The sequence below is a fragment of the Lethenteron reissneri genome, chromosome 38 (genome assembly GCF_015708825.2).
Source record: "Lethenteron reissneri isolate LAM-NWPU_2019-01 chromosome 38, ASM1570882v1, whole genome shotgun sequence".
Taxonomy (NCBI): domain Eukaryota; kingdom Metazoa; phylum Chordata; class Hyperoartia; order Petromyzontiformes; family Petromyzontidae; genus Lethenteron; species Lethenteron reissneri.
In genome coordinates, this window is record NC_083816.1 from 5,413,337 (window position 1) to 5,440,372 (window position 27,036).

The following is a 27,036-nucleotide window of genomic DNA, read 5'->3' on the forward strand; positions in this document are numbered from 1 at the left end:
AATGAAAGGTGCTTCATAGACAGAAGCGTGCATATTTTCCTCGGTAAATAGCCATCTTGCCACGAGGGAGTGGATATGCAGAAGTTTGTCTTTTAACTGGAAAACCAGAAGCTAGACTGATAACGGCACCCCCCCCTTTGGGGGGCACGACCGCCACATCAGGGGAAAACGACGAGAGGCGACTGGAACAAACGATCAGGACACAAATCACCACGCTGCCAAGTTAATTACGCGGGTTCACGTATTGTATGTATTTCTGCAACTTGCGTTTGGAAATGATACAAAAAGCACTTTGCGAGAGACATCATGGGCACCCATATAACATTTTTTCAAAAACAAAAAACTCCATAATATGAATATATAAAATGACGAACAACATTTGAACGCAACGTGGCATCACAATCGTGAAGATTGCGAATGAAAAAATAAAGTGTCCTTATTAACGAAGGCTCATCTCGTGTATATGTGCGAGGGGGTGCAACCCAAACGTCCGCACATACCGATCACAAACCAGCTCACTGTACTGCCACCTGCCCACCTCGCACAAGCACTCTGCGTGACCCATCCACCCGCCGTTTGAAGCTATCGGTTAGCTGAGAAACTCGTGACCGAGTGAAAATGACACCCATAATTTAATAAATTGCACACAAAGTCCAGATTTTCAAACTGGCCCATCTAGTTAAGGTGGAATCTTTGGATCCCCTTTAAAATTACCAATCTCCCCGACATTCTACCTCCCGACGGCGCGTGTAACCCCCGACAAAGCATGCCCAGCGTGACTATGACATCACCAAGAGCGTACATCACCTCCCGTCCAGCGGCACAAGTGGGAGCAGAGGTGACACTTTTGAACCAATATTTCTTACGCGGTTTAGTTGAGTAACCGAACCGATCGACAGAGGAGGCGATTACTTGATTGTATTACCCACCTAGCTCCTAAGTTCCGCTACAGTTCCACTCCTTACGACTTCCATGGCCAGACAAGCTCAAGGAGGAGGTAAGGGTGGCTGGTGGCGTGCGTAGTGTCGCTCTCCCATGTGGTTTCGGGCTGCGTGGTTTTCGGCACGGTGATGTCCGACGTTTCGCTTCGCGTGCCCGGTAGATGCCTGGGCAACTGAATTATCCATATTGTGACCGAAGTTTGGTTCCTTAAGACGCTCGGCACGTGCAGCGAAACGTCGGGACAACATGCCCGACAGCAACAACGCTATAACAGACGCAGTTGGTGTGGGCTGTGATTGAAGTTTTTTTCTTGGTTCACCGGCAGTGATGGTTCGATCGAGGCTTCGTTCTTTTTGGCGGGAACAAAACCCAATCCTTAACTGGTTTTGCCCAGTTTGAAGTGAAGTGTTTGAAGTGAAGTGGAATAATTGGTGATTTCAACACATTCGCAGTGTGTGGCGATAATGATGGTTGTAAATGTGGATAAATTGAATTAAATGGAATTGCCAGACCAACGTTAACATAAGTTGCTATTCTGAATTTTATTGTCTAGCATCTACCCAACTATATATTTGCCAAATTTCAGCTTCTCTAGCCCTTTCTAGAACGGTAGATGTTTACATAATCACATGCGGTATTCTGATTATAACACACTCCCGAAGGATGCACCCCAAACTTGTGCCAAGAGTCAATAAAATTTGACAATATCATCACACACGCACACACCTACCGGATTGTAAGACGCACTCGTTCCCCTATATTGTGAATCAAACGTTTGGGGTACGTCTGAATATCCGTTTGGGGTGTACGTGTGCGAGTCCAGATTTGCATGTAGAGATTATGGTGTAAGTTTTTTTAAAGATGCGGACCGATCCATTTTCCTGGTGGTGGTGGGGCAGTATCAATAAGCGTCATGTGGATGTGGACCTCTGGGTGTTGAATTTGTTGTCCAAACCCCCCCCCCCCCACCCCTCTTTTATTACCTATACTGGTACGACCCATTTTTCAGGATAGGTTCACAGCTAACTCATCAGCCAGGTGGCAGAAAACACTCATTGTTAATAACTTAAAATATATTACAACACAATACGACAGGCTGACGAAACTGGCTCGGGTGTGGCCCGGACTTTTTTGGGTTGTGTAGAGTTTAAGTAATTAGGATGTCTTCGTTCCCCATGCAAGACATTATTAGTATTAACCTTAGCGCGCGTGCGTGGAAACAAATGAACGTTAACCAAAATGCTGCTCATATCGTCGCACGCCACGTGAAAAAAACCACGACATCCTTTTTTGAGAACAAACTCCGTTCCACAACGCACGCACGTCTCCTCGTGCCAATGGAAAGAGGCGAGCGCCAATGAGGATGAGATGAGACATTGTGCGGAACGGGGGGGGGGGGGGGTGCCTTTTTGAAAACAATTCCTCGGCTCTGGGCAGATGTGACCAGTAACGTTATTATGAATAGACGCACAGTTATAACGACCTCTCACCCCCCCCGTGCGTTTATATGATTTTATCTTGAAGGCCATAATTTAATGAAGAAACTCGCGTGTTGTGAAAACCAATTATCAGTGTGAAAACAGCCAATTTAATGGAATTGGGCGGAATGGCAGTGTGTGAGAGGGAGGCGATAGTGTTTGTGTGCAGTGTGCCTCCACTCCTCCCCCAGCACTTCCTGCTGCTGATGGTACTGCTGCTTCTACTGCTGCTAATTTGATGTTAAAGCTGCTGCTGCTGATGATGATCCTGCATTCACCCCCACTGAAGAGGATATGCCTATGATGACAATGCCACTGCTGTTGCTTTATCTACTGCCGATACTGTTGCTCATGATGGCGATGATACTGCAGCTCATGTCGATATTACTGCAGCTGCTGTGGCTGATACTACCACTACACTGCTGATATGTATGCTTCTGATACTGTAGCTGACGACGACGCCACTGCCACTGATGGAGCAAAGTGATGCGGCCTTATCAAAGCTACGCTCACATTAATGACCAAGATGAGGAATCTTAACGATGAGACGATGGGAGCTGACCTGTGGTTTGGGCTCGCAAGGGGGACTGCTGCCGACAACGCAACACGAAACGAATCCGTGACACAATTCGGCAACATTCGTTTGACCTCCCCTCATTTGATTACTCGAACCTAGCGCGAGGAGTGCTGAAAGGAAAGCAACACATTGACGTAACGATTTCGTGACTGCAGGGATTCATATTCTTTGGGTCTTTCGGTAAAGTCACGTAGATAGGTTCCAAAAGAATTACGAAATAACGACGACGTTTCGATCGCAACACAAGCGGTCGTCATCAGGTGGCGATGACGACCGTTTGTGTTGCGACCGAAACGTCGTCGTATTTTGATATTTTGTTTAACCTATCTACGTGACTTTACCGAATAGACCCAAAAGGATAAGGAAAGCAAAACAATAACAACTCTGTGCGGGTGCCTCGAGCGTTGTGGCTTTAGCACACAGGTCAACGTTTTGTGGAACAACACGATGGAGGAGCCACCTACGCTGCTGGCAACAGTGCACGTTTGCGTTGCCACTTGTCCATTTCTCGCGGCACCACCACCACCACCACCGCTGCTCATGGTCAGGGCAATTCGTAACAGCAACCGGCACCGACGGTAACCGCCGCAAAATGCGTTTATCAGAAAAGTTTAGCCGCCCCAAAAATCTGCACAAGGTTCGCCGTTGCCGCTAACCCACTCGTTGGCAATGGGAGTGGCCGGTTGCAAACGGATTGTCACGTGAACTGTTTGCCCGGAGGTTGTGTGCTCTGTAGACCGAATCGTTGTTCGCCAAAGAGTTTTCAACTTTTCACAGGCTGGACAGAAACTCCCGTCACTCTCCACCACCGCTCTACCCGAGGCACCAAAGTTGCTCACGGCAAATGTGTCTCTGGCGACGGGTGCCGGTGACGATTGTTGCCCCAGTGCAAGGTGGTGGTCACTTACAGCTCTTTGCAATGGTTGGCCAACTCAAATCGCCCGCCCATATTGCCAGCCCAGCTTTGGCAGCAATGTCAGGCAAAGCAGCCAGCATACATGTGCAGTACAATATCACGAAACCCAAAAGAAAACAGCCTCTACTATATGTGCAAAAAAAACCATGCATCTTTATACATTAGAAACACAAATATATGTACAGGAAATATTAATATCCGTATTTTTTTGGATAATGTATATATTATGAACCTTTTTTGTAAATTAAACCCGTGGTTTTCGCGTTTACCGATACAGCATGTTTCAAATGTACAAACACCAATTGTGATAAAGCCACACGTTCTCGACAGGGCACGGGTACTCGAATGCGGCATATCGTCAAAATAATATTTACAAGAGGTTACAAGACGCTGCTGACGCACTTGACATACATTTGCGGCCGCGTTAACGGCGCTGACACAGCTCAAAATGTTTTGTCACCCTATACCAACAACTTGTCGGTGAAAATAATAAAACACAGTTAAGGGGTATTGTACGCACAGATGTCAGTGTGGCTCAACTGCCGCAGGAGGTAGCGTTCCCAACCGGCCCTGCTCTAGGTGCTCAATTGACACAACAAGCCTCTTGTATTTGGCCGCATCGGAGGTACGGTTGTTTTAACACTTTTTGACGCTGTGCTGACTGGCTTTTGGAAGGATGCGCGATCGTCTCTTGACGCCACTCCAGTAATCGCACAATTAGCGATTCATTCCAAATCTGCAACACGTAGCGATAGATCATGGGCGAGGACACCTCCCCGTGTGGGATGTCGGTCGTGAGGGCTATTTGACCACTCTTTACACGCCGGTAAAGCGCCCTTTGGTAAAGGCTCCGAAAGTTTGGACCAAAAATAAATTGTCTCTGCCGGCGGAAGAGAGATGTCTTCTTCTTGGTTCTTTCGGTAAAGTCACGTAGAAGGGAAATAATAAAATAATAAAAATAAAACATAATCAAATAATTTAATTATGTTTTTTAAATATTATGTATTAAAATAATTGTATTATGTTATATTTTTATTATTTTATTATTTCCCTTCTACGTGACTTTACCGAAAGAACCAAGAAGATGAATCCCTGCAGTCACGAAAGCTTTAAATCGAGAGATGTCTTCTGAAGGTTTTGCATCTCGGCGTGGAGCGGTGGGCGAAGAGGAAAAGTTCCGCTGCGTGAGTCGCGGCGAACAAAGTACGATCCACCGGCTTGCCGCGAACCGGCATGGCCAAGTTTGGTCTGACAACCGCCGCGACTGACGCAGCATGGGGAGGCCTTCATCCAGCAGCGGCGTGAAACGGGGCTCTGTGACGATCTAACTTGTGATGAAACCTGATGTGAGGCTGCGTGGACATCTGTGCGCACAATTAAAAAAAAATCGCTTAAAACGAATACTTATTCTTTCTCGTTTACATTTGAATGCTGTCAAATTAAAAAAGCAGGCACTCTGCTGAGGTGAAACGAACGGGAGTGAATGTGTTAAGAATGTGTTAATTGATGAACGTTACATCCAGGCAGGCAGGCAGGCAGCCCCGTGCCCATTGCTTGAATTGAATCCCAGGTTCAGAAGCAACATTACCAAGTTGTTGATTGCAATGTGCAACGGCAGTGGTGCACAACCAAATAGCCATTTGAACAACAGCAAAAAACCTCGCACCCATTTAATCATTAGCGCTGCCTCGAAACTGCACTTTGGCCTACTCTTCCACGCAGGCCAGACATCTTGGAAGAGGTAGGAGTGCCCATATTTTTACCCCCAGCACATGCCACCTGCCGATTGACCAACTGTGGTGCACCCATTCATATAATTCTGGTTGGGCGCAGGAGGCAGGGATGTGGGGAGGGGGAGGCAGAGGATGTAAGAAATTTGCCCCGTTGTTTCGCCTGCCGAGTTGAATCGGCGATCTCTGCATTGCCAGTGTAGTGTGCTAACCATCACACTATGGCATGGGGCACCGCGAGCGATGTGAAACGAGGAATTTAATTAGCGAGAGTCTCGCCACAGGACTGGGCTGTGGAAAAGGAGGGAGGCGAAGGAGGAAAAGATGAGAACACAAACTCATGGGGTGCAAACGCTGCCAGTTGCAAACCGCCCATGTCCTCGTTACACCCCATGATCCGTCTTTCCGCGTTTCACCATCACTTCCCATTCAAGCGTCGTCGGTGGCTTACGATGCGATACACTTGGATGCGCCTGATGATGGGTAAACCCGCTGAGACAATTCCCCGTGGGAGGCTCAAGCACTTGGAATTTCTAATTTCATGGCCTGGTTTTGCCACACTTGGATTCGGCCTGCAAATGGGATTGTTAGAATCTTGTTCCCCCCCCCCCCCCCCGTTTGTTTCAGCAACAGTGAACACCCTTTTTAACGCTGATGACGCGAGTCCTTTTAAACCTCCACTAGCTTTGGAAAAACATGTAATGTTACCGCTAATTTAAAATCTCAACCAGGTAGCGGCGACTCCCATGCTAGTTGCGGTTTTTATACAGACGCAAAAATAAAATGTTTTCTTTAAATCTTTCTCACAATTTTAAAAGTCCCTACCCTAGCCAATTTTTTTTCCTCCAAACATCTCTCAGTTTCCCATAATTCTTTCACTTACCCATGAGCCATTGCAACTTTATGGGGGTGCGACTAAAGCCCCCCCCCCAAAAAACCGCTGTAAACATTAACGATTTCAAAACAAAAGCGAACTCTCGCGTAAATTCGCTCTCTCGACCGTGCGTGCAGCGCTCAAGACTCCAAACGTTGAAAAACAACAGCAACAATAACAGCAATGATAATAACATGAATGCGAATGAATACGTCGACTCGATACTGAAAGTAAAAAAACAAACTGAAGCACTTGGCGGTCATAAAACTTTCCGCGGGTGCCATAAAGCTCAGCAGTGAGACGGGCGACCTCAAACGTGACCCCCAAACTGCTGGATACGCGACGACGTCAAAGCATAAGCCAAAAAACACTCTTTTAAGTTGAATTAACATATTCTCTTGATTATAAGATGCTCCGTTAAGTAATAGACGCACCCCACAAAACGTACGCCCGGTTGTCAATAAAGTTGTGCAAATCTGGTCAAACACACACACACCGACCAGGTTACAAGATGCACTCCCAACTTTTGCTTTAAAATAAAGTAGGGAAAAATTAGCGCCTTATAAATCATGAGAATAATACGATGGCCCTCGCTGGCGTGTGTGGTTACCAATCACGTGCTTGCACACGCGCACACACGTGCGTACGTACGCCTACGTGCGGCGTAGGCCTCGGCAAGGTAAGCTAAAAGGTCAAAACAACGAGCCTACCTTTACCCCACCTTTTACCCTTACCCCATACAAAATACCCGTTTACAGGGCAATTACTGGGGTACTACACATGAACGAGGTTTATAACAGGTAAATGCTAGGTAGAGCGCTTTATTCATAAAGAATACTCTCGATGATTCCAATTTAAAATGGAGGCCACGGACTGCGCCACGGTGCTTTCAGTGAGCAGTAAACAAGGTGTTTACCTGGTAATACTTCGCGCTACCTTTACCTTACCCCTTGGTAAAAAGGGTAAATTACATTACCTTGCCGAGGCCTAGTGCGGCGTCAGTTGCCCCTTGTGATCGTACCGAATTTATTACCGTCACGGTCTTATCTTCGTTACCCAAATGCAATTTTGCCAACTCTCATCTGTTAACCACGACCCACCCGCACGGCACGGTGGACTCGCTTTAAGTTATATTCGTGTTTTACATATCTCTATGTTTGCGTTCCGTGTGTTTTTATCTCCCTCCGTCGGTCCCTGACCCCCCCCTTGCCGCGACGGCTTCAGCAGGCGTCGTCGGCCTCCGAGCCTCTCCGCGTCCGCGCGTGTCCGTTCTCTCGTCGTCCGCCTCCTCCGTTGGCCGCCACCGCCGTTGTCGCCGCGGCAGCCGCGGTCTCGGTCGCCGTCGCGTACTTCCCGATGAAGGAGCCGTCCTCGTTGAAGGGCACCTGGGTGTCGGCATCGCTGGCGCCGGCGCCGTGGCGCCCCCCGGAGCGCACGCTGTCGCTGCTCCCGGACGAGCCACCCTGCAGTGGTTTGTTTTCGTTGTCGCTGGAGGGAGCGGAGAAAGGAGGACGGGGCGATATCGCCGGGGAGTGAATCGGTGATGCGTGCCGGTAAGCCGAGCGCAACGCCGACACGGTAAATCGACCCCCCCCCTCCATCATGCACGACCTTAGAAGCTAAGCAGGTCCGAGCCTGGTTAGTGATCTCGGATGGGGAGGCTGTCGTGGAAATACTGGGTGTTGGAGGCTTGCGTGGCCAGGAGAGGGCAGCAGAGCAATAGATGTTCCAATCAATGTGGAGCTTTTGATTGTTATCCTCCTCGTATGTGTGTTGGTGGGTTTTCTACGGGTCCCCAATTGCCTCCCGCATGAAGCCAACTACTAATGAATGGCAATGGCTATCCCAGTGCGTGACCTTCTTGAAGAGACAGTCTTGAGACTCAGACTTTCCTGGGAAAAGGATTATTATTCTGGCAACAAAAACTCGATGGTTTCCCATGACTAAGCCAAACGTATTACTCTAAGAATGATGTGTCTTAATTTGAATCCCTTAGCCTCAGGCATTAATAATTAACTCCATAAATCCTTAATGTGCCTTAATCCGGCTATCTGTGTTATGGTAATTATGTGCATATTTACCTGCTATGACATGTGTCATAAGTATGGACTTTATACAAATAAAATGGAACAAATGCTGACATCTGTGCAAGGAAGCATGCAGAATTGCATGCTGGGAATTACACTCAAGAGTCGGAAAGAGGAACGTGGATCGGAGAACATACCCGTGTGAGAGACATCGCATTCTTCAGAACACCAATTGAGCTTGGGGCAGATGCATCGATAGGAGGGACGATGGCCACTGATTGAGACTATCGATGGGGTGGCAGTCAAAGGAGAGGAACGTGCCTGACAGGGCGACCATCGCCAGAGATAAACTAACTCAACAAAACTTTATATTTTTTTACCAGGGTGAGGCCCACCGAGCTACGTAGCCGTTTTTTCAGAAGCGACCCAGCCACAAATGATAGCTCAACGAAGTGGCTTATCATGTGAACATTTATAGCAACCAAATACTCTTAAACGCACGTTGATTCTAAATGTCCAGGGAAAAGCCGGAGGGCGCGGAGGACAATCCACGTGACCATGGAGAGAACATGCAAACTCCAGATATATATACAGGCGCCGTGGTCGAGATCGAACCCACGACTTCCTACATACTAGGTGAGGTAGTTAACATCTCGCCACCACAATGAGATCAATCTGCGTGCAGGATCTCGATGGATCATTGCATCGCGACACCATGAGGGGGGTGGCAACGGCTTGGGGAGGCTCGCATCAGGCAGTGGATAATCATGGCTGCTGACGATGACGATGGCTGAGTATAAACGCGAAGCAATAATGCAAATGAACAGGAATGAAAACGTCCGCTGGACGTTGCGAAGTTAGCGCGAGCTCCGAGCGACGTCGCCACGTCCCGCGCACCGTCGACGTCGTGGTGACCGACGCAGTCTCTCAACACAGACGACGATCGTAACGGTGGCGACGAGCTGCACGAACAACCCTATCAAGGGCAACGTCCATTATAAGCCGAAGCTGTTGCCAAATTAAGTTACGAACCAAATTAAATCGACTGATGTTTTCCAGGACAGGCATCGGTGACCAGGCTCGTGACGGTTGAGTGCCCCTCTAAGATGCGATTTTTTGTGATTCCCATTTTTCGCTTAGGGTCTCAATGAATCCACGTGTAAGGGTGCTTAGAAATGGGGGCGGGCGAGGGGGGGCATGCACCGGGTGGGTGGGCAGACGGATCGCGCCCGCGACGGGGGCCGCCTCGGCACTTACCGTCTCCGTATTCTGCGCGTGTGCGAGCGCGGGGTGTTCAGAGAGACAGGGGGAGAACATTAGACGGGAGTGAGCTTGGAGAGATTGAGAACCGACTCGGATCTCTCAACTGCCTCAATCCACCGCTCGGTTCTCAATCGCAACCACCCACCCACCTACCTACCCACCCACCCACCTACCCACCCACCCACCTAACTGCCCGCCCACCCAGCTACACCACCAACGACTCGCTACGACCCAAACACATGCTGCCAAACCACCCGTGAACCCACCCACCACCCGATCACCCACACATCTACCCACCCACCCAAGCAACCCACTTCACCATCCAACCAACTACTCAAACAACAAATAGTGGAAACTCACAAAATGCAAGGTGTTGTTTAATTTCCAATTGAAAAGTTATTGAACCAAACAGTGTGGCCTGACCAGGCGATGACCCATGTGAGACGATGACAGCGATGACGATGTTTACGATGCCGACAATAATCATCACGATGATGATGACCAGGAATTAAACTTAAGATGTATACGACAACAATGGGATGGGATAGACCTTGGTCAGGAGTTAAATTCAGGAGTCTCAAGGCTTGGTGGCTGCATTCAAATATAGGCCTTATAATTTTTCAACTGGGGGGGTCTCAAAATTCCGAATACCACGCACATGTTCAGGTATTTTTTTTCTTCTTCTAACAAGCAAAATGTTCCTCCTACCGTGCATCTGGTTGCATGCGGTGCGTTACCTGCACTCGGCAAAGATGTTCTCTCTCATTTGCTGATTCTCAGGGTCCGGGTAGGCGCACTCTCGCTCTTTCACTGGAAATAAAAAAAACACGAGGAAGAAAGCTCATGCACATGCATGAATTCTCTAACGCTTCCAGAAATATCGTTTAACAGCCAAAGTATTTAATTAGCGATCGTAATGGTGTCGTGTGCGACGGACGCGCAAGGAGCAACGACGCGGCGGCTCGGATAGCGGCCCTGCCGGGGAAAGTGTGCGGGCAACGCTTTGATCGCTGCGGACAGTTTTCTCTCGCGGACGAGTCCCTGACAGCGACGCAACTTTACACCGAAGCTTCGTTCACATTCTAGAATCCTTTACGAGAGTCGCAGTGCCCCTGTGTTGCAGACGGACAGCCAGGGTGGCAGACAGAGCCAATGCGTCGGCGCTTTCAATCACATTGAAAAGTGCTAACGAGTCAGTGGCCCGCAGAAGGCGATATCACAGAACTGCTTCGGAGATCTCTTGAACAATGCACAACATGGACTGACGCCGCTTAAAGGGATACGTAAACCAGTAAAGCTAATGATTCCTGCCTTGCGGGACACACAATGAGGCCGTGCATTCTGAGCTTGTCCTGCACGAGTGCGAAACTTCACCAATGACCAAAACGACTCTAAAAGTTACGGTAAAGCCACTGGGGAGTGCGAGCGGACGTCACCGTCGCCGCAGTTGCCAACGTTGCGCTGCAGGTGGCGCCCGGCACCCCGCGTCACCCGCCCGCACTGCCAATGTGGTCGCTTTATTCTTACCGAGTCATCGTCCCGGTCGATCGCAACCTGTGGTAGTTTCGTCGAGCCTCACTGTGGACTTCATGTAGTCATTGTTTTAGTCTGGTCCAAAAACACGATATTTTTTTTTTGTAAAAGCCACTTGGTTGAGCCGTCATTTGTGGCCAGGTCGCTCTTGAAAAAGTGCTCAGTGGGGCCTTAGCTCGTAAAATAAAAATAATTTAGTTTTAGTTCTAGTCGACTACAACAGTGAAACAGTCCACCGCCTCCCCACCAACGTACCAGGTCAGCCAATTTATGAACTCAGCAAACATATTGTCAAATACTATATGTAGCCAATGACCTCGCAGCACTGCAGTCTCCAATAACATCGCCAAACTATCTCAGCCTGCGTCCTTTTTTCACACTCATTAGTTTCGTCACGTACAGTGAGTGCAACTGCACCCTCGATTATCTCGGGCAGAATTTCATTTCACACCCCGTTCATCTCATCCCGCCCGTCGTCGGTCGTCGCTTCGTTGGCCTCTGCCGGTGGGCGGCAGTCGCTCGTCACCGTCCATTTGCCTCCAGTCACCGTCGTCTTCATCGTCGTCGACTGAAAGCCGTCGCCCGACGAAGCCCGCACCGCTCACCCGGGTACTTGCCGCCCTTGCTGCGTCGCACGAAGCACACGACGAGCAGCACCAGCACGAGCAGCGCCACGGCGCACATGATGCCGATGAACCAGCCCTCCGTGGCGATCGTCAGCTGCGCGCTCGCCACCTCTGCTGGTGCCATCGTCAAGGATGGAGAGGAACGGGTGGGTGGCACGAGAGTGGAGAAAAGTGCAGCGGTAGTGAACGCAGCGTTCGTTATTGTCGTCCATGTACGACCTATGACCGTTGATGTCGATCAAAAGCGGTGATCATATGTGTTATTTTTTACTTGGTAACCTCCTGGCAGAGCGCAGTACTGACCGTGGGATTGGTTCGTCTTTTATAATCAGCAGCCATGATCTATCTACTGCTAAATGAAGCCCGAGAACTTTTACAAGCCGGCACCATCTCGCAACGATCCACCTAGCTCAGCATAACCCACTTGGTAAGTTGAAATATATTTAGGCTTTTTCCGCAATTTTGCTCCAATTGCAATATCGGCGTTGGTGTCCGATCGGAACTCTTGCAGTGAGCAGTGCACCATCCCAGTGCGTGTTGAGAACGGTCCGTGGAAGGAGACTGTGCAGAACTGTTTCAGTCCCATCATGTGACCTTTCTTGCCAGTATAAAAAATAATAATTGGTTGAATCTTGACTTCAAGCTTTCTTGACTGCAGGAATTCATATATTTGGGTCTTTCGGTAAAGTCAAGTAGATAGGTTCAAAGAAAATACATTTGTTATTTTGTTATTTTCTTTGAACCTATCTACGTGACTTTACCGAAAGACCCAAGAATATGAATAAGAATTGGTTGCTCACCCCGAGCTCTCAATGTCCTGACAGTGGCATTGTCTATGCGCTGTTCACTTTTTGGCGCCCTCTGGGGTCTAACACGCTTTGAGACTAGGCCCTAAAGAAAGCTGTCTTTGGTGTGAACCAATCAGTTTCAAAGACAATGCATCAAATACTACCAGAGCATGGTTTTGTTTGCATGTTCACCACAAGTACGTGTGGTTAATGCCGACACGATTCCTTGCAAAAGGTTTCTGTTCGGTGTTTAAACATCTTAACACCTGTTTTATTGCCAGAAAGGGTAAAACCTATTCTTATATGTTTCAGTGCCCCTTCATTCGACCTTTAAAAAAAAAACCTGAGAACCCAATTTAATCACGAGTGGCTGAAACCCACAGTTTTGAACTCGGGAAATTTGTGCAACTACCACCTCATTGGTCTTTTACCGTGGCTCCTCATCTCATACCACCGTCCCACAGCCGGGAATCGAACCCAGCTTGTGGGGTGTTGACTCATGGCTTGTTCATTCAAACCACAAGTGAAATGTTTCACTCGGAAGGCTGCGCACACATCGACGTGTTATTGACCGTGCTCATGCGGTTCACGAATCACGCAGCCTCCCGACCGCAGAGAGGGCAGCGGCGTGCGGTTCGTGTTTCTCTCGGCCGTGCACAAACAGCCCGTACACGCCAAGGCGCAGATTGGTTTTGCGGGCGACCGCGGCGACGCACAGTGACTTGCACTCCGGCGAAGAGGCAGCGGTGAGGGTGGCCACGAAATCGCCAGTGTTATTCGCTCTCAGGTCGCCACCACCACCGCCACCCATCGTCGCCAACAACCGTCGCCACAACCACCACCACCGCCAACATCACGCGGCGGTGATTTTACTCACCGCCAATTTCGCGTTCCAGATTGAGGCAGACGGTAAAAAAGCACGGGTGGCGACGTACGGTGCGAAAGAAGTCCAACATACATACACACAAAGAGAAGACCCAGCACCGGTGCAGAAACACACAAAGCGGCGGAGAAATCACCCCAAGGCAAAGCCGAGCCGTGCGCGCACAGAACGTGGCCCCATTGCCTGCCTGCCTGCCTGCCGTTTCGGATGTGAACATGAACGTCTCACGTAACTGCTCCAGCGATAACCCCGGCACGTCACGCAGCCACGTGGGTGGCAATCCCCGCGGCCACTCTCGTAGACGCTACGCCGCGACCCTCTGCAGCGATTGATACTGTTTTTAGATGTACTCTTTAATACATTAACACAATTGTGTTAAATATATATTTTTTAATGGTGTTCTGTGCGTTGTTTTGTTTACACGTTTTTCATTTTCTGCTTTGCTGAACTCATTTACACCCCAGGTCTCCCTTGAGAAAAAGAGAGGCTTCTGTTCTAAATGAGCTCTCAAAAAACACGAGGTTAACCAACTGATTCTGTCAACCCTATTCCTTGTTCGTCAAGGAGGTTGTCTTAAGTATACTTTGCCATTCTGGATAGTCAAGCGTGGGGAGGTTGTAGCAGGGAATTGAACTTAGCTCACCAGGTTCATAGGGCAGTGTGGAAACTCCACGCTCCTGGTAAAGGACTCTTCATCATCACGATCCACGGGCAGATAGCACCGTAGGTGTCCAATGCACATTTCGTCAATTGTTTCCACTTTCCTCTCTGTCTTGTCAAGCCGTTCTCTGTGAGGTCTTCCTCTCTCTCTGGTTCCTTCCATTTTTTCGGAACAACACACATTTACATTTTCCTCTTGTTGTCCATCCTACATGTGTGTCCGAATAGTGCCAGTTTCCTTCTCATTTAAAGTTTAACATGTAGGCTTTCGCGATCAATATCATTCATAATATAAGATTTTTTTTGGGTTGGATCGCGTAAATATAAATGTGTCGTTAAACCCGCCACCACCCGACACAGCCAATTAGTAGGGTTTGTCACATAAACAGAACGTGCCAATTCGTCACTAGTACAGCACACCGGTGCGTTGGAGAGCCAAGCCACAACATTTACAATCTGAGTACGACGTTTCGCCAGTAATTTCAACTAGCTTCATCAGGCGACAGCCAGATTTCATCACTGCCTGCATCAAGTTTTCTTCTATGTGCAACCTTATTTTACTTCTTACCTACTCATAAAGGTCATCTGTCAAAATAACATCTATATAGAACCATTTGCCAATTAAAAAATATGGCCTTAAACTGATCTCCAGGTCTCCTTCGGAGAAAGAATTTGCCTCCCAAATGCCCTCCATCGCCCCCCCCCCCTCCCCACACAACTGTCAGTTGTCTCATTACACAAAGACAAGATTGCCTGAGACTCTGCTCTGCCAGCACCGCGCGACCCAGCGATCGATCTTTGCAGAGAAACCGGAGCGTTGGCAAGCGCGGTTAGTGATTGCGACGACAGAACGGACAAGGAGGAGGTGCAACAAGAAAATCACGGGGAAGATAACATCCCCAAAGAGCCACGAACGCAAGCGGTCCTCAGCCGACGTGCCACAAGGCGTCGTCTCGCAGCGGACACATTACACTATTGACGGGCAGCGAGAATTGTGGAGAAATGTCGGCTGTTTATCGCCGGCGCTGCGCCCTCAATGACGCCGCTGACGGTGATGGCGCACGGCAAATGGGTGTTTAAGAGGCCGAGTAAAATCAATCGGCGGGAATTGATTTCGATTGGGTTCTTTGATAATTTTATTCTTGCCTGCCTGCATGTGACGGTCGCTGGCAGCAATCGTCGCAGACCAACGGCCGCTTGGCTCGTGACAAACGGACAAAGGGGAAGTAAAAAGAGCACATCCACGGTGACGTGCCACGGCGAGATTCCGGGTCACCGAAACGGGACAAGGCATCAGATCAGTGTCAAAAATCGCTTTCTGCCCCCTGTGAATGGGCCGTGTAAATGCAACCCCGTAAGGTTTTTGCGCTTGTGTGCCGTTTTGCTCTCTGACGCGTGTTTTCCCGTGCCGTGCCGCGTGCTGTTTCGGTTACCGTCCGACGTTTCGCTCGACGTGCCGGGGAGAACTTTCATTTAGGTTCAGGAAGAAGCTCACGGAACGTGGAAGACGTCGGACGTTATGCCGAACCAATACGCGGCACAGCCCGGAACGCGCGCACGTGGGAGAGGGGTGTGAATCGTTGCTCCTGCCGACCCATCTGCCCATGTGTCGAGTCGTCGCCTGAAACCCGACCTCTTGACCCCCCTCCTCTCCATCGACCGTGGCGGATTTTCTACGAGACGTCCTCAGCGTCTGCGTTTGCCACTCGGACGGCGCTCGAGATTCGTGACGGCGCCTCGCAGAATGAATGCGCTGTTGTGTTTGCAGAATGAGTGTAATCGATGACATTATCTTCTATTGTGCTCCACATTTCAACCACATCTTGGGGGAAATGCTATGTGCAGAATAATAATAATAATAATCCCATTGTAATAATGAAAAAAAATGTGTCTTCAGATTTGTCTCCAAGGCGTCCACATTTGTTGACCTCTTTCTGTGCACAGTGAGTGATTAAGTCTCGGCGCAGAGCAGACAAACACAATCACCTCGCCGTGATGATGCGGTCAGGACATCGTCTGAAGCGCAGAGATTGAATTCGTGCGAATTGTTTGATCGAGTTACAAACTTGCAGAGTGCTGATCTGCGTTTAAATGCCACGGCAAGTGCCAACTGATTTGACAGAAGCATACATCAGTCGAAATGTCCAGGTGAAGGCCCACTCTCTACCCTCAAGATGGGCCATTAAACACAAATATAGGGCCTCTGGGTAATTTTCTGCTGCAGGGTGTCTTTAGAGATCGAGCTGAGAAGTGTTTACATCTGTGCGTGTACGCCACATGAAATTGCTGCGGTCGCTTTGGTGTAATGTATTTCTTTCACTTTGTATGCTTAGTTTGAATGATTTCATAAAACGTAAATGCTTAGTAAACTCTGTAGCATCTATTACAGGGGTTGGTTCTTAGATTTAAAGAATAAGCATTGACACTGATTTGATGACTCGCTCACTGAAATATCCCTCCTTTGACCACCACCACCACCGCAACCGCAACCACCGCAACCACCATCGACCACCGCTACCCCCGCCACCACCACTACACCACCGCCAACCCGTCTCTCCGTGCACAGCGGGCGGTGGCTCCTCACCTGTGCTCATCGTCTCAACGGGCACCTCGCCGCCGTAACTAACGCCGCCGGGCGTCGTAATCGACCGAGCAGCGCAGGCGGTACGCGGTGCCGGGCTCGAGGCCCGAGATCACGGCGAACATCTGCCCGGGAGATACCAGGACTCTAACCCAGCCGCCGTCGCCTGGCAAGCGCCAAAGCGTGGCGCCGGCCAACAACAAAACAAAAGTGGAACAAACGGACGGGGGAAAAAAAAAAGATGTAAATGGAACAACAGATGTTAAAATGCAACGATATATAAACGGGGAAACTAATATATATACAGCTCTTCGATTTAAAGCATTCGTGACTGCAGGGATTCATCTTCTTGGTTCTTTCGGTAAAGTCACGTAGAAGGGAAATAATAAAATAATAAAAATAAAACATAATCAAATAATTCTCACGACGTTTCGGCCACAACGCAAGCAGCCGTCCTCAGGTGAAGAACAGGTCTGTTGGGAAGACAGCATCATTCAGACGCTTGCGTTGTGGCCGAAACGTCGTGAGAATTATTTTATTATGTTTTATTTTTTATATTTTATTATTTCCCTTCTACGCGACTTTACCGAAAGAACCAAGAAGATATACAGCTGTGTCAATCCACTGCTGGATGAAGGTCTCCCCACACCTTGCCTGGCCATGGGGGGTTGGTGTTCACATGCTTCGCTGCGCTGGGCAGTGCCGGTTGGTGAAGGGGTGAGGCCCGCGACTGGTTTAGATATTTCTCGCCACTGGTGTTAGCCGCGGTCGAGATATCGAACTCGGGACGCCAGGTTAATAGTGTAGTGGGCCACCGCTCCACTCCAAGAGAAATCATTATGTGTAAAACGATTGTTCATTTTAAGAAGTTAAATAGTAAATTCACATCACACAAAGATATGCTGCAGAGTGGAAGTCGTAGCCAAACTAAGCTAGCGATTGGTGACGAGTAAACATTCGATTTTCAGATTTTTAACATTATTGCTTTATTCTTAAACATGTATTTTCGATGTAGTCTTAATGTTAGCATCAGCACATCTATTTTAAGGATTTCGTCAAAAGTTTAATTATGGCCTACATCAATACTGTATGTTGATTAAGGGCTGCATCTATAATTTTATGAGCGGTTATATCCATTAGTATGTGCAAGTGAATTAATGGTTGCATATATATGAGTCGAGTAATATTACATTTAGATAAGAGGTCCAGATTACAGGAATGAGTCGGTGAAGTGTTGCATTACTATGTCTACTGAGGAATTACATCAATATGCATAAGTCTATTTAGAGTTAAAATGTATCGTCTATTGAGGATCCCCCCTTTGTGCATTACATCTGTAGTCTATTTCACATTGAAGATTACATCTAGAAGCATTGAGGATTACACTGAAGAGCACATCTGTAGTCCAGTGAGGCTTTTATTGAACATTACATCTGTGAGTCTATCGACGATTAACATTGAAGATTGACTTCTGCGAGTCTACTGAGCGACGCGTTGGGGCAGTGATGGTGGGTTCGTGAGGATTCGAAGGGTTTGCTGGGTCTTACTCTCGGCTGGCGCGTACTCAATGTAACGCACGTCGGCCGACCGTCCGCCGGGGGCGGCCGCGAGACTCAGGTTTACAAAATTCTCGCCCACGCCGGCCACAACGGGGTCCATCCAGGCCGGAGCTGGTGAGGACGCCGCGGCGACAACCGGGACACACGCGCACACGCACACACAGTCACGGCGACACGCGTCACGTTACGTTCCCGCCCGTCCCCAGGAGTTCGTTGATATGTTCATGGGCCCAGAAGTCTGAAGCGCTCGTCTCATTCAGGAGGGTCCTGTGAAAGGCTGTTTGGAATTTTTTTTCTTTTTTTTTTCTTCAGTAACACAAAAAGCTCGAACGCTTTCGTCAATAACGACACAAAATATATAATAGGGGACGTTCCAGGGCAATGGCCCTTCATCAGAAAACATTGCCCAAAATGTCGTCAAATGTTAGGACCTCTTATCCTCTTCAAGGCCACAATGTCATTGACATGGAACCCATTGACTTTGCGCACCACTGCCAACGCAGCAGCTTCACCAAAGAAATTTAGTTTTTTTGGGCAATTATTGCAACCAGCAAGCAAGGCGCACGCACACACGCAAGAAGGCAGCGAAAACACGTGCGCGCACAAACCCGGCTGGCACCAGTGCTCTTAGTGAGTTACACGGCTTTGAGTGTACGAGTGAGTGAGACGTTACCGTAATATTGTCATCATGTCATTATCGCCGTCACTATTATTGTTTTCTTTGTCTCTATCATCGCCGTCATCGCTAAAATCATCACTATCATGACCGTCATCATTATCATCATCATCATCACCGTCATCAATATCTTCACCATCGACACTATCGTCGCCACATCCATCATCACCATCATCACCACTGTCATCTTCAAAATCATCATCACTATCATCATTACCTTGTGACAACCGTGCCCGTCATTACAACGCCCACCACCGCCGTCATTATCATCATCACTGCCATCGCCATCACGACCGTCACGGCGGTCGCGTTGGTGGTGGTGGGGGGGGGGGGTCGCTCACCCACGTCGAGGTCGGTGGATCCCTCCTCGTCGGCGGTGCCGCCCTCGCCGGCGCGGGTACGCGCGCTCACGCCGAAGCGGTAGCGTGTGTTGCGCCGGAGCCCGTCCAGCGTGTGCGACGTCACGTTGGGCCGCGTCAGCTCCACGCGCGCCGGCGGTCCCAGCTCCGGGCCGCTGCCGTTGACTGCGGGGCGGACGAGGTCAGGGGCGAGCGGACGAGGTCAGGGGCGAAGGAACGAGGTAGCGAATGGGACGGGAGCAAAAGGGGAAGCGATGCTACAAACGAGACGGACCGCGCAGTTGAGATGCCAACTTCACGGGTAAGAAACGGTGAAAAAGTAGAGAGGGCGGACGGATCAAGAGAGTTATTACAAAAAACGAGAGAGCCCGTGCAACTTGAAATACACACATTGCACACGACAAGCAGTGCAAATGAGACGGTACAAATGAGAGAGACTGAATGAACAATGGACGCTATACAAACACGATGTACAAATAACCATTAAGACACACGCATTAACAAACAAGACATTGAAATGGGAAAGTGGAAACGAGAAGCACGGCACGTTTAAGACGGAACACATGAATGATTCATTAATTTAATCGAGGTGGTGGTGGGGAGGAGGAGGGGTGGGAGGGAGTGCGGTGACTCTCAGGGTCGTATCGGGACAGACTGCCAAAGGTCAGACCGAGAAAGGCAGAGGTCAGGCTGTCTCACCCACTCAAACAAGCGGCTCCTGTTTACTTACGACCCCACCCCCCCCCCCCAGGCTGTGGTGGATATTGATTGTGGAGAAATGCTCATAAAATACCAGCCAGTCTGTGCGGTTGTACTCAAATGAAATAATAATAACTGAGGACACCTGACATCATTGCCCTTGATAAGTGATTTTTTACCCTTCTATCTGGCAACAAAACTGACACCTTTTTTACAAGGAGTCAATGTTTACATAGACCACAATACCTGCAGTCATAATGCAAACAAAAACATAACTCTGATAATGTGCAGGTATTGTGGTCTATGTAAACATGACTCCTTGTAAAAAAAGGTGTCAGTTTTGTTGCCAGATAGAAGGGTAAAAAAAATCATTTATCATATTTTTACTGGCAAATGAGGTTCCAATGGTGATCATTGCCCTTCTCATAGTGCAAGGCTATCGCGAAGACGTCCTCTACCGCAGACGGTTACAGACTGCCAGTAGGGGGTGATGTTGCGGCGTGGTTTTTATACAATCTGAGAATAATCAGGTAACCTGCAAATCATTGTTAAAATGTGGCAGGTTTGGGGCCATGATGCCGGCACACAACGGCCAACGATTTCGAATAAACGCCATGGGTTGTTTAACGTCCACTGTGATGCAAACGGAGCGTGTTATTTTTAGCTAATAATGCACCCTCGAGTATTTACCGGGGCGGCCATGGGTTTCGAACTGAGAAGCGACGAACTCGCTACCAATATTTGTATCCGTGTCAAACCACTGACCTCTCAAGAATCCATATATCTGTAATACTACAGATAATTACACGAGTAATGTGACAATGATTTTCATCGATTGGACCGTGAAATTGCTCAATTAGTCAAACTGCCCTATGCTTAACAGGGGGAATGGCGGGGAGGGGGGTGCTTTGTCTTTATGTTTACAGCGAGAGCGTTTATTGAGCCCAGTGTGATACAATACAACGTGTTCATTCACCAACAAAGAGTGCGTGTGGACCCAAAGGCAGGCTGTGACATCGGAATAATTAATGTTTGTTCTCGGCGAAAATCCATTCATCATCTGCGCTAATTATAACCCCTCAAGGCTTCCTGGCAAAGACAAAAAAAACCCCAAACCCACTCCCCTCTGAATGATAAATGAACACAAAGGAAGGATTATTTCTGGTTAATTGTGTTATAAAATGTAATGCAGGTCTGCCTTTAAATAGAGACCTTCAGTCTCAACGGAGTTTTCCGCCTGGTTTAACTCACTTTCTTTCCACCGCTCGGTGCTCGAAAAATCGATTTTGACACTCCCAATATAAGCAAAGAAATAATAACAAAACAAGTGTTAATTCTTCCTGTTGGAATTTAGCCGAATTTAAGTGAAATAATCAAATGTCACACTGCTCCGGTAAGACAGCGGGACACAGCCCGTGACACACTCACTGCTCTGGTAGTGCAGCACGTAGCCGGTGATGACACCGTGCGGCTGCAGAGGGGGGGCCCACACGAGCGTGGCCGAGTTGAACGTGATGCTCTGAATGCGCAGGAACTCGGGCTTGGACGGAACTGGTAGGGGAGAGGGGTGTTGGTGGGGTGAGCAGGCATTGAAGGGGTGGGGGGGGGGGAGCAGCAGCAACCGATGTGAGCAGGGAACAACTCTCACCCAGATTGAATATTACGAAATTGGGAATAAAAAAAAAGAGGAATCATCGCGCCCCCTACTGGCAAACTAATTCCAGTTTAAAGTTCAGGCGCCGAGGTGCCTTGCGGCCACAGGGACAGCTGCCGCTGAGGGGTTCCCTTTCAAATGTGATGAGACGCGATATGAAGCACGCCGAGATGCCCCCGGTGTAAATATTACTTTCCGATTAATTTCATCACGGGAATTACACATTTCTGAATTTTGGGATTGTTGGGGTGCGAGGCCACGCTGCGTCGTACTCACGGCCCTCGGGCGTCTGGAAGGAGCGTGCGGGGCTGGGCGGCCCGTCGCTGCGCCCGTTTGACACGCGCACGTCCAGCTCGTAGGAGCTGAACGGCTCGAGTCCCGGTACGACGCCGTGCCGCCGGTCGGGCGCGAACACCAGGAAGCGGCGGTCAGAACGCCGCCGGCGCCGCCGGCGCCGCTGCTGCTGCTGCTGCTCCTGAGCAGGGCGTGAGCGCGTGTGCGGAAAGGAGAAGCTGCGTCATTATTTTTATCGTCGCCGACATCGTCATCATTTACGTATGTTTATGTTGAACTTCTTTCGCACAGTACATAGCCGACCGTGCTAACTGGAGGTGCGGGGGGAAGAACAACAAACTAAACATGATCACCGTGTAATCGCTGAACGTATCATTCGTACATTTAGGGTGATAGACACAGGTATCTCATGGATGCATTGGCTAAGTTCGTTTGTGAGTTTCGTTCTTCTATCTTACCAGTGAAATGAAATATTACTCGTTGGTGCGTTGTTAAACGCTTGTGCACCACGTGACAATTAATTTGGTTGGCTGGTGGAGGGTTTTATCGTGACACAGATTTGGTGAGATCGTTAAGTGGCCTCACCCAACAATTAATTATAAATGATCATCATCATCATCACGGCCACTATTATCAAAGTTTTATCATCATCATCATCATCAACATGTCGCTCTAAAAATCATCATCACTATAAAGATGATCGTTGTGGTTCTTGTCAGTAGATATATAGGTAGTCCCCACTTTTACGATACAATGTGTTCCTGGAAAACCCGTCGTAAATCATAGACCGAAACAGTAGAAACATCACTTGCCGATGTGCTTTTTCATTTTAACAGCCATATTTAACAGAGTTTAAAAGGTAACAAGCCACGAAAAACACTTGAGAATAACAAAAGCTTCAAGTGAAGTCGCATCGGAAACCAGACTCGGTTCAAATGTATTCGAAGTCGTGTCTGAAGATGCGTCTTAAATTAAGTTTCTGCGTCGTAAATGGCTCCATGGTGGCCCATAAACGTCGTGAATGTGGCTCGTAGTAAATCAGACCGTCGTAAACTAGAGACTGCCTCCATCATTGCTATAATCATAACCATCATCAGCGACACCAGGACCATCTTTACACACGTTCATGATCTCCATCACGATCGCTATCGTTCACATCGCACCACCACAGCCTCCGTGCTTGGGGGGGTCTCACTCGGCCCCGTCTCCTTCCCTGGGAGCTTCAGTCTCACCTGAGTGGGGTGGCCTAGGAGCTCTCGCACCTTCCAGTAGAACACCTTGGGGAGGTCAGGGGTCAGAGAGCAGGTCACACGCTCGGGTCAATCCAATCATTAACGGGAACTAAGTTGAGCAGCGGGGTGCACGTTGATATTTGTTGTCTCCTGTGTTTGCCCAAGAGACTTGGGTAAATATCAGGGCAATTACAGTACAATAAAATAAACAAATATTTTGTCTCTTTTCCCCATATTTATTACAATTGTGCTTATCAGCGTCCTGTCATGGGATGAGGAATCCATTTGGACATCTAAAAGAGATTTTAGTTTCAGGGCTTCTGTTGATTTTCTCCAAGCGGTGTCATTCACACTGCAGTGGTTGCACTTTCACAAACGCTGCCTCGTGATCGTTTGTCGCACGGCAGACGAACTGAAATTTTAAGTTCTCAAATCGATTGAAAGCATGGAGAGGTGAACACCTGAAATCACGCTTAAAGAAGAAAAAAGAGGAACACATGAATCAGAGAACAAATGCCGGGTAGAGACGTCATATTGATGGTGGATTGGTCGAGGTGTTTACTACCTCGCCTGGCATACAGGAGGTTGTGGGTTTGATTCCCACCCGTGGTCGCATAGATTTTTCTCCGGGTCCTCCGGTTTTTCCCTCCACATTTATCAACATGCCATACATTTCGACGTGACAAGCCACTTTGTTGAGCAATCATTTGTGGCCAGGTCGCTTCTGAAAAAGAGCTACATAGCTCAGTAGGCCTTTACCTGGTAAAATATAAATAGTCTGTTTAGAGTCTAATGGTGGAGTGGCAGCCAAAGTAGGGAACGTGCCCGGTAGGATGTCCACGGCAGAGATGGAGCATTAGATCTAAATTGTATTATTATATTGTGAAAGGGGGATGAATGGAGAAGGTGGTGCATGTGAATGAGTAGGGGTGGTGGCTGAATGAATAAGACCTGCAAGTAGAAGAAAACACAAAACAAGCCGTGTGAGTAAGAGACTGTGGTTGAATGAAGAAGGCTGTGCATGCGAGTGAGATGCTATGACTGTCAGAGACTGTGGTTGAAGGAGGCTGCGTGTGCGAGGCTGTGCGAGTGAGATGCTGTGGTTGATTGAAGAAGGCTGTGCATGCGAGTGAGATGCTGTGACTGTCAGATACTGTGGTTGAAGAAGGCTGCGTGTGTGAGTGAGAGGCTGTGTGAGTGAGAGGCTGTGGTTGAATGAAGAAGGCTGAGCGTGCGAGTGAGATGCTATGACTGTCAGAGACTGTGGTTGAATAAGGCTGCGTGTGCGAGTGAGAGGCTGTGCGAGTGAGATGCTGTGGTTGATTGAAGAAGGCTGTGCATGCGAGTGAGATGCTATGACTGTTAGAGATTGTGGTTGAAGAAGGCTGCATGTGCGAGTGAGAGGCTGTGCGAGTGAGAGGCTGTGGTTGATTGAAGAAAGCTGAGCGTGCGAGTGAGAGGCTGTGGTTGAATGAAGAAGGCTGTACGTGTGAGCCTGTGACTGCAAGGAGAAGGCCACACGTTGGAGCTCTCACCTTGTAGCCCTTAAGGTGGCCACGCACGGAGGCCTCTGTCACCGGCTCCCAAGACACGCGGACAAATGTGCTGTTCAGGACCTCGACGTCCACTTTGCCCGGTGCCTCCAAGGGAGCTGCGGCAAGTCGTGCACAGAGGGAAAAAGAAAAAAAATACCGGCAGCTGAAATTTGTCATCTGCTTTGGATGCGATCGATCGCTTACTAAAACGCCGAACGTCACCATTACGACGATTCTCGCAATGGGGGGGAACGTACGAGCAGAACATTTGTTATTTTGTAATAATTTTTTTAGTTTTTTACATCAATCTCCCAAACATGCTGGTCAGTGCCGACTAGTGAAGTGGTGGGGGGATTGGAGGTGGGGTGGAAATCAAATTCAGCTCGCCGTGTTCACAGCGCGGTGCACCAACCGGCACTGCGCTACCGCTCCACGGCAAATCACGAACAACACTTGCCAAGAGCTAACGGGGAGGAGAGGGGGGGGGGAGGCATAAATTAGAACCCAACGCAGCCACCCACGCACGCCCCCGGTAACACGGACCGCCAATTTAACAAACGCGTTTTGCGATCAGGCCAAGCGTCGCGCATCACCCGCGTGTGTAAATCGAGACCGCCGATTCCCAAGAGGGATATTCACGGGAGAAGCATTCCCCCCGCGTTGCTGCCGTCTCATTATCGCTTTGCCTGGCAGCGGCAACCTCGCAGCGGCGCGCCCGCGGATTGCGGCTACAGGTCGCCAACGCGGCAAAGGAATTCGACAAACGTCGAGCGATTTCGGACGCAACGGCCGGTCGGGTCACGCCCCGCTGTGTGAACTTCCCAATTGCACTCGGCTGCAAGGTGGCCAGATGAAGGCAGTTTGTGCACCAGTCCGTGCGAACCTTCGAGTGCAATCTGCTCGAATGCATGGCTTTGGCTTTCCAGTTTAACACGTAGGAGGCTTTCATGACCAACATCATCCATAATAGAGGTTGTTGGGTTAGATCGCGTAGATATATAAAAGTGTCGTTAAAACCCGCCACCACCCGACACAGACAACTAGTAAGGGTTGTCACGTAAACAGAACGTGGCCAATTTGTCACTAGTACAGCACTAACCGGTGTGTTGGAGAGCCAAGCCACAACATTTACAATCTGAGTACGACGTTTCGCCAGTAATTACTAGCTTAAGCATGCGGCAGCCAGATTTGTGGAGGAGTCTTACTGATCCCTTTATAAGCACTGCTTATAAAGGAATTTTCCTATCAACCCCAAAGCAGAGACCCGAGCTTTTGAAAAATAAGAATAGGTTTAACCATTTCTATTTGGTGTTTGAACATCTTCTTGGTGTTTGAACATTTGTTTTAATGCCAGAAAGGGTAAAACCTATTCTTATTTTTTCATACTTTGATACTGGCAGAAAATCTCTCATGATATAGCTGAGCCTTTCTTAACACCTCATGGTGCGGGATGGAATCTCGGGTGAAACGTAGAAAGTTATCAAAACAATGCCTGCTTTTCAACACTCCCGCTTCGGTTTGCTAACCACCCAAATGAATTGGCATATTTGCCCCACGACGAGACAACTTGATTTGACTGGCTCTGTCGGGTGGTGGGTTACAGCAAAAAAAAGAGAAACTGACATTGCACCGACGCGATCGACCCAAAAGAGACCAATAATGAACCAAGCCAAAGCAGCACCGTCTTAAAAAAACTATCATGTTGAAACGCGGCGGAGGCCTTCCCGCATAAATAATTGACGTTCATTATCCCTATTGCCTAATCCTATTTGAGCCGTGGCTTGAAAATCCTGCTGCACTGCACCCTGAAGGAGGTGCGCAGATGCAGTGAGGCATCCTGGACAGCGGTTGGGTGGATTGGGCGGGTTGCCAGTCGGTGGAAGTGGTGTGGAGGGAGTCCCTAAGGATTTCCCCCCCGGCATTCTGAACGAGCTTCTCGGGAAAATTGCTGACGTTGTTAACAACAACAACAACAACAAACCCGGGCATCGTCCAGCGCATGGTGACACCGCCGGTCGACTACGACGCCACCGTCTTATTGAATTGTGACGACATCAACCCAGAATGCACCTCGTGTATGTACTGTGTGTTGGAAAGTTCGTTCGCACCGTACGTAGCCAACCCGTGCTATTCGTTGGATCTTGGAAGCT

General features: G+C 48.8%; 1 protein-coding gene across 1 annotated transcript in view; it reads right to left on the bottom strand.

Annotated features, from left to right (window-relative positions):
• Positions 1–4,048: 4,048 nt before the first annotated feature.
• The window catches only part of LOC133351706 (neuronal cell adhesion molecule-like), a 167,574-nt gene continuing 144,586 nt past the window's right edge, over positions 4,049–27,036 (bottom strand). The window contains 12 exon segments of the mRNA XM_061567118.1: positions 4,049–8,005; positions 9,802–9,813; positions 10,545–10,617; positions 11,946–12,080; positions 16,882–16,939; positions 16,941–17,044; positions 18,426–18,548; positions 19,455–19,637; positions 21,600–21,722; positions 22,102–22,300; positions 23,352–23,396; positions 24,887–25,002. Coding sequence (XP_061423102.1) covers positions 7,738–8,005; positions 9,802–9,813; positions 10,545–10,617; positions 11,946–12,080; positions 16,882–16,939; positions 16,941–17,044; positions 18,426–18,548; positions 19,455–19,637; positions 21,600–21,722; positions 22,102–22,300; positions 23,352–23,396; positions 24,887–25,002 — 1,439 coding nt within the window. The 3' untranslated portion in view covers positions 4,049–7,737.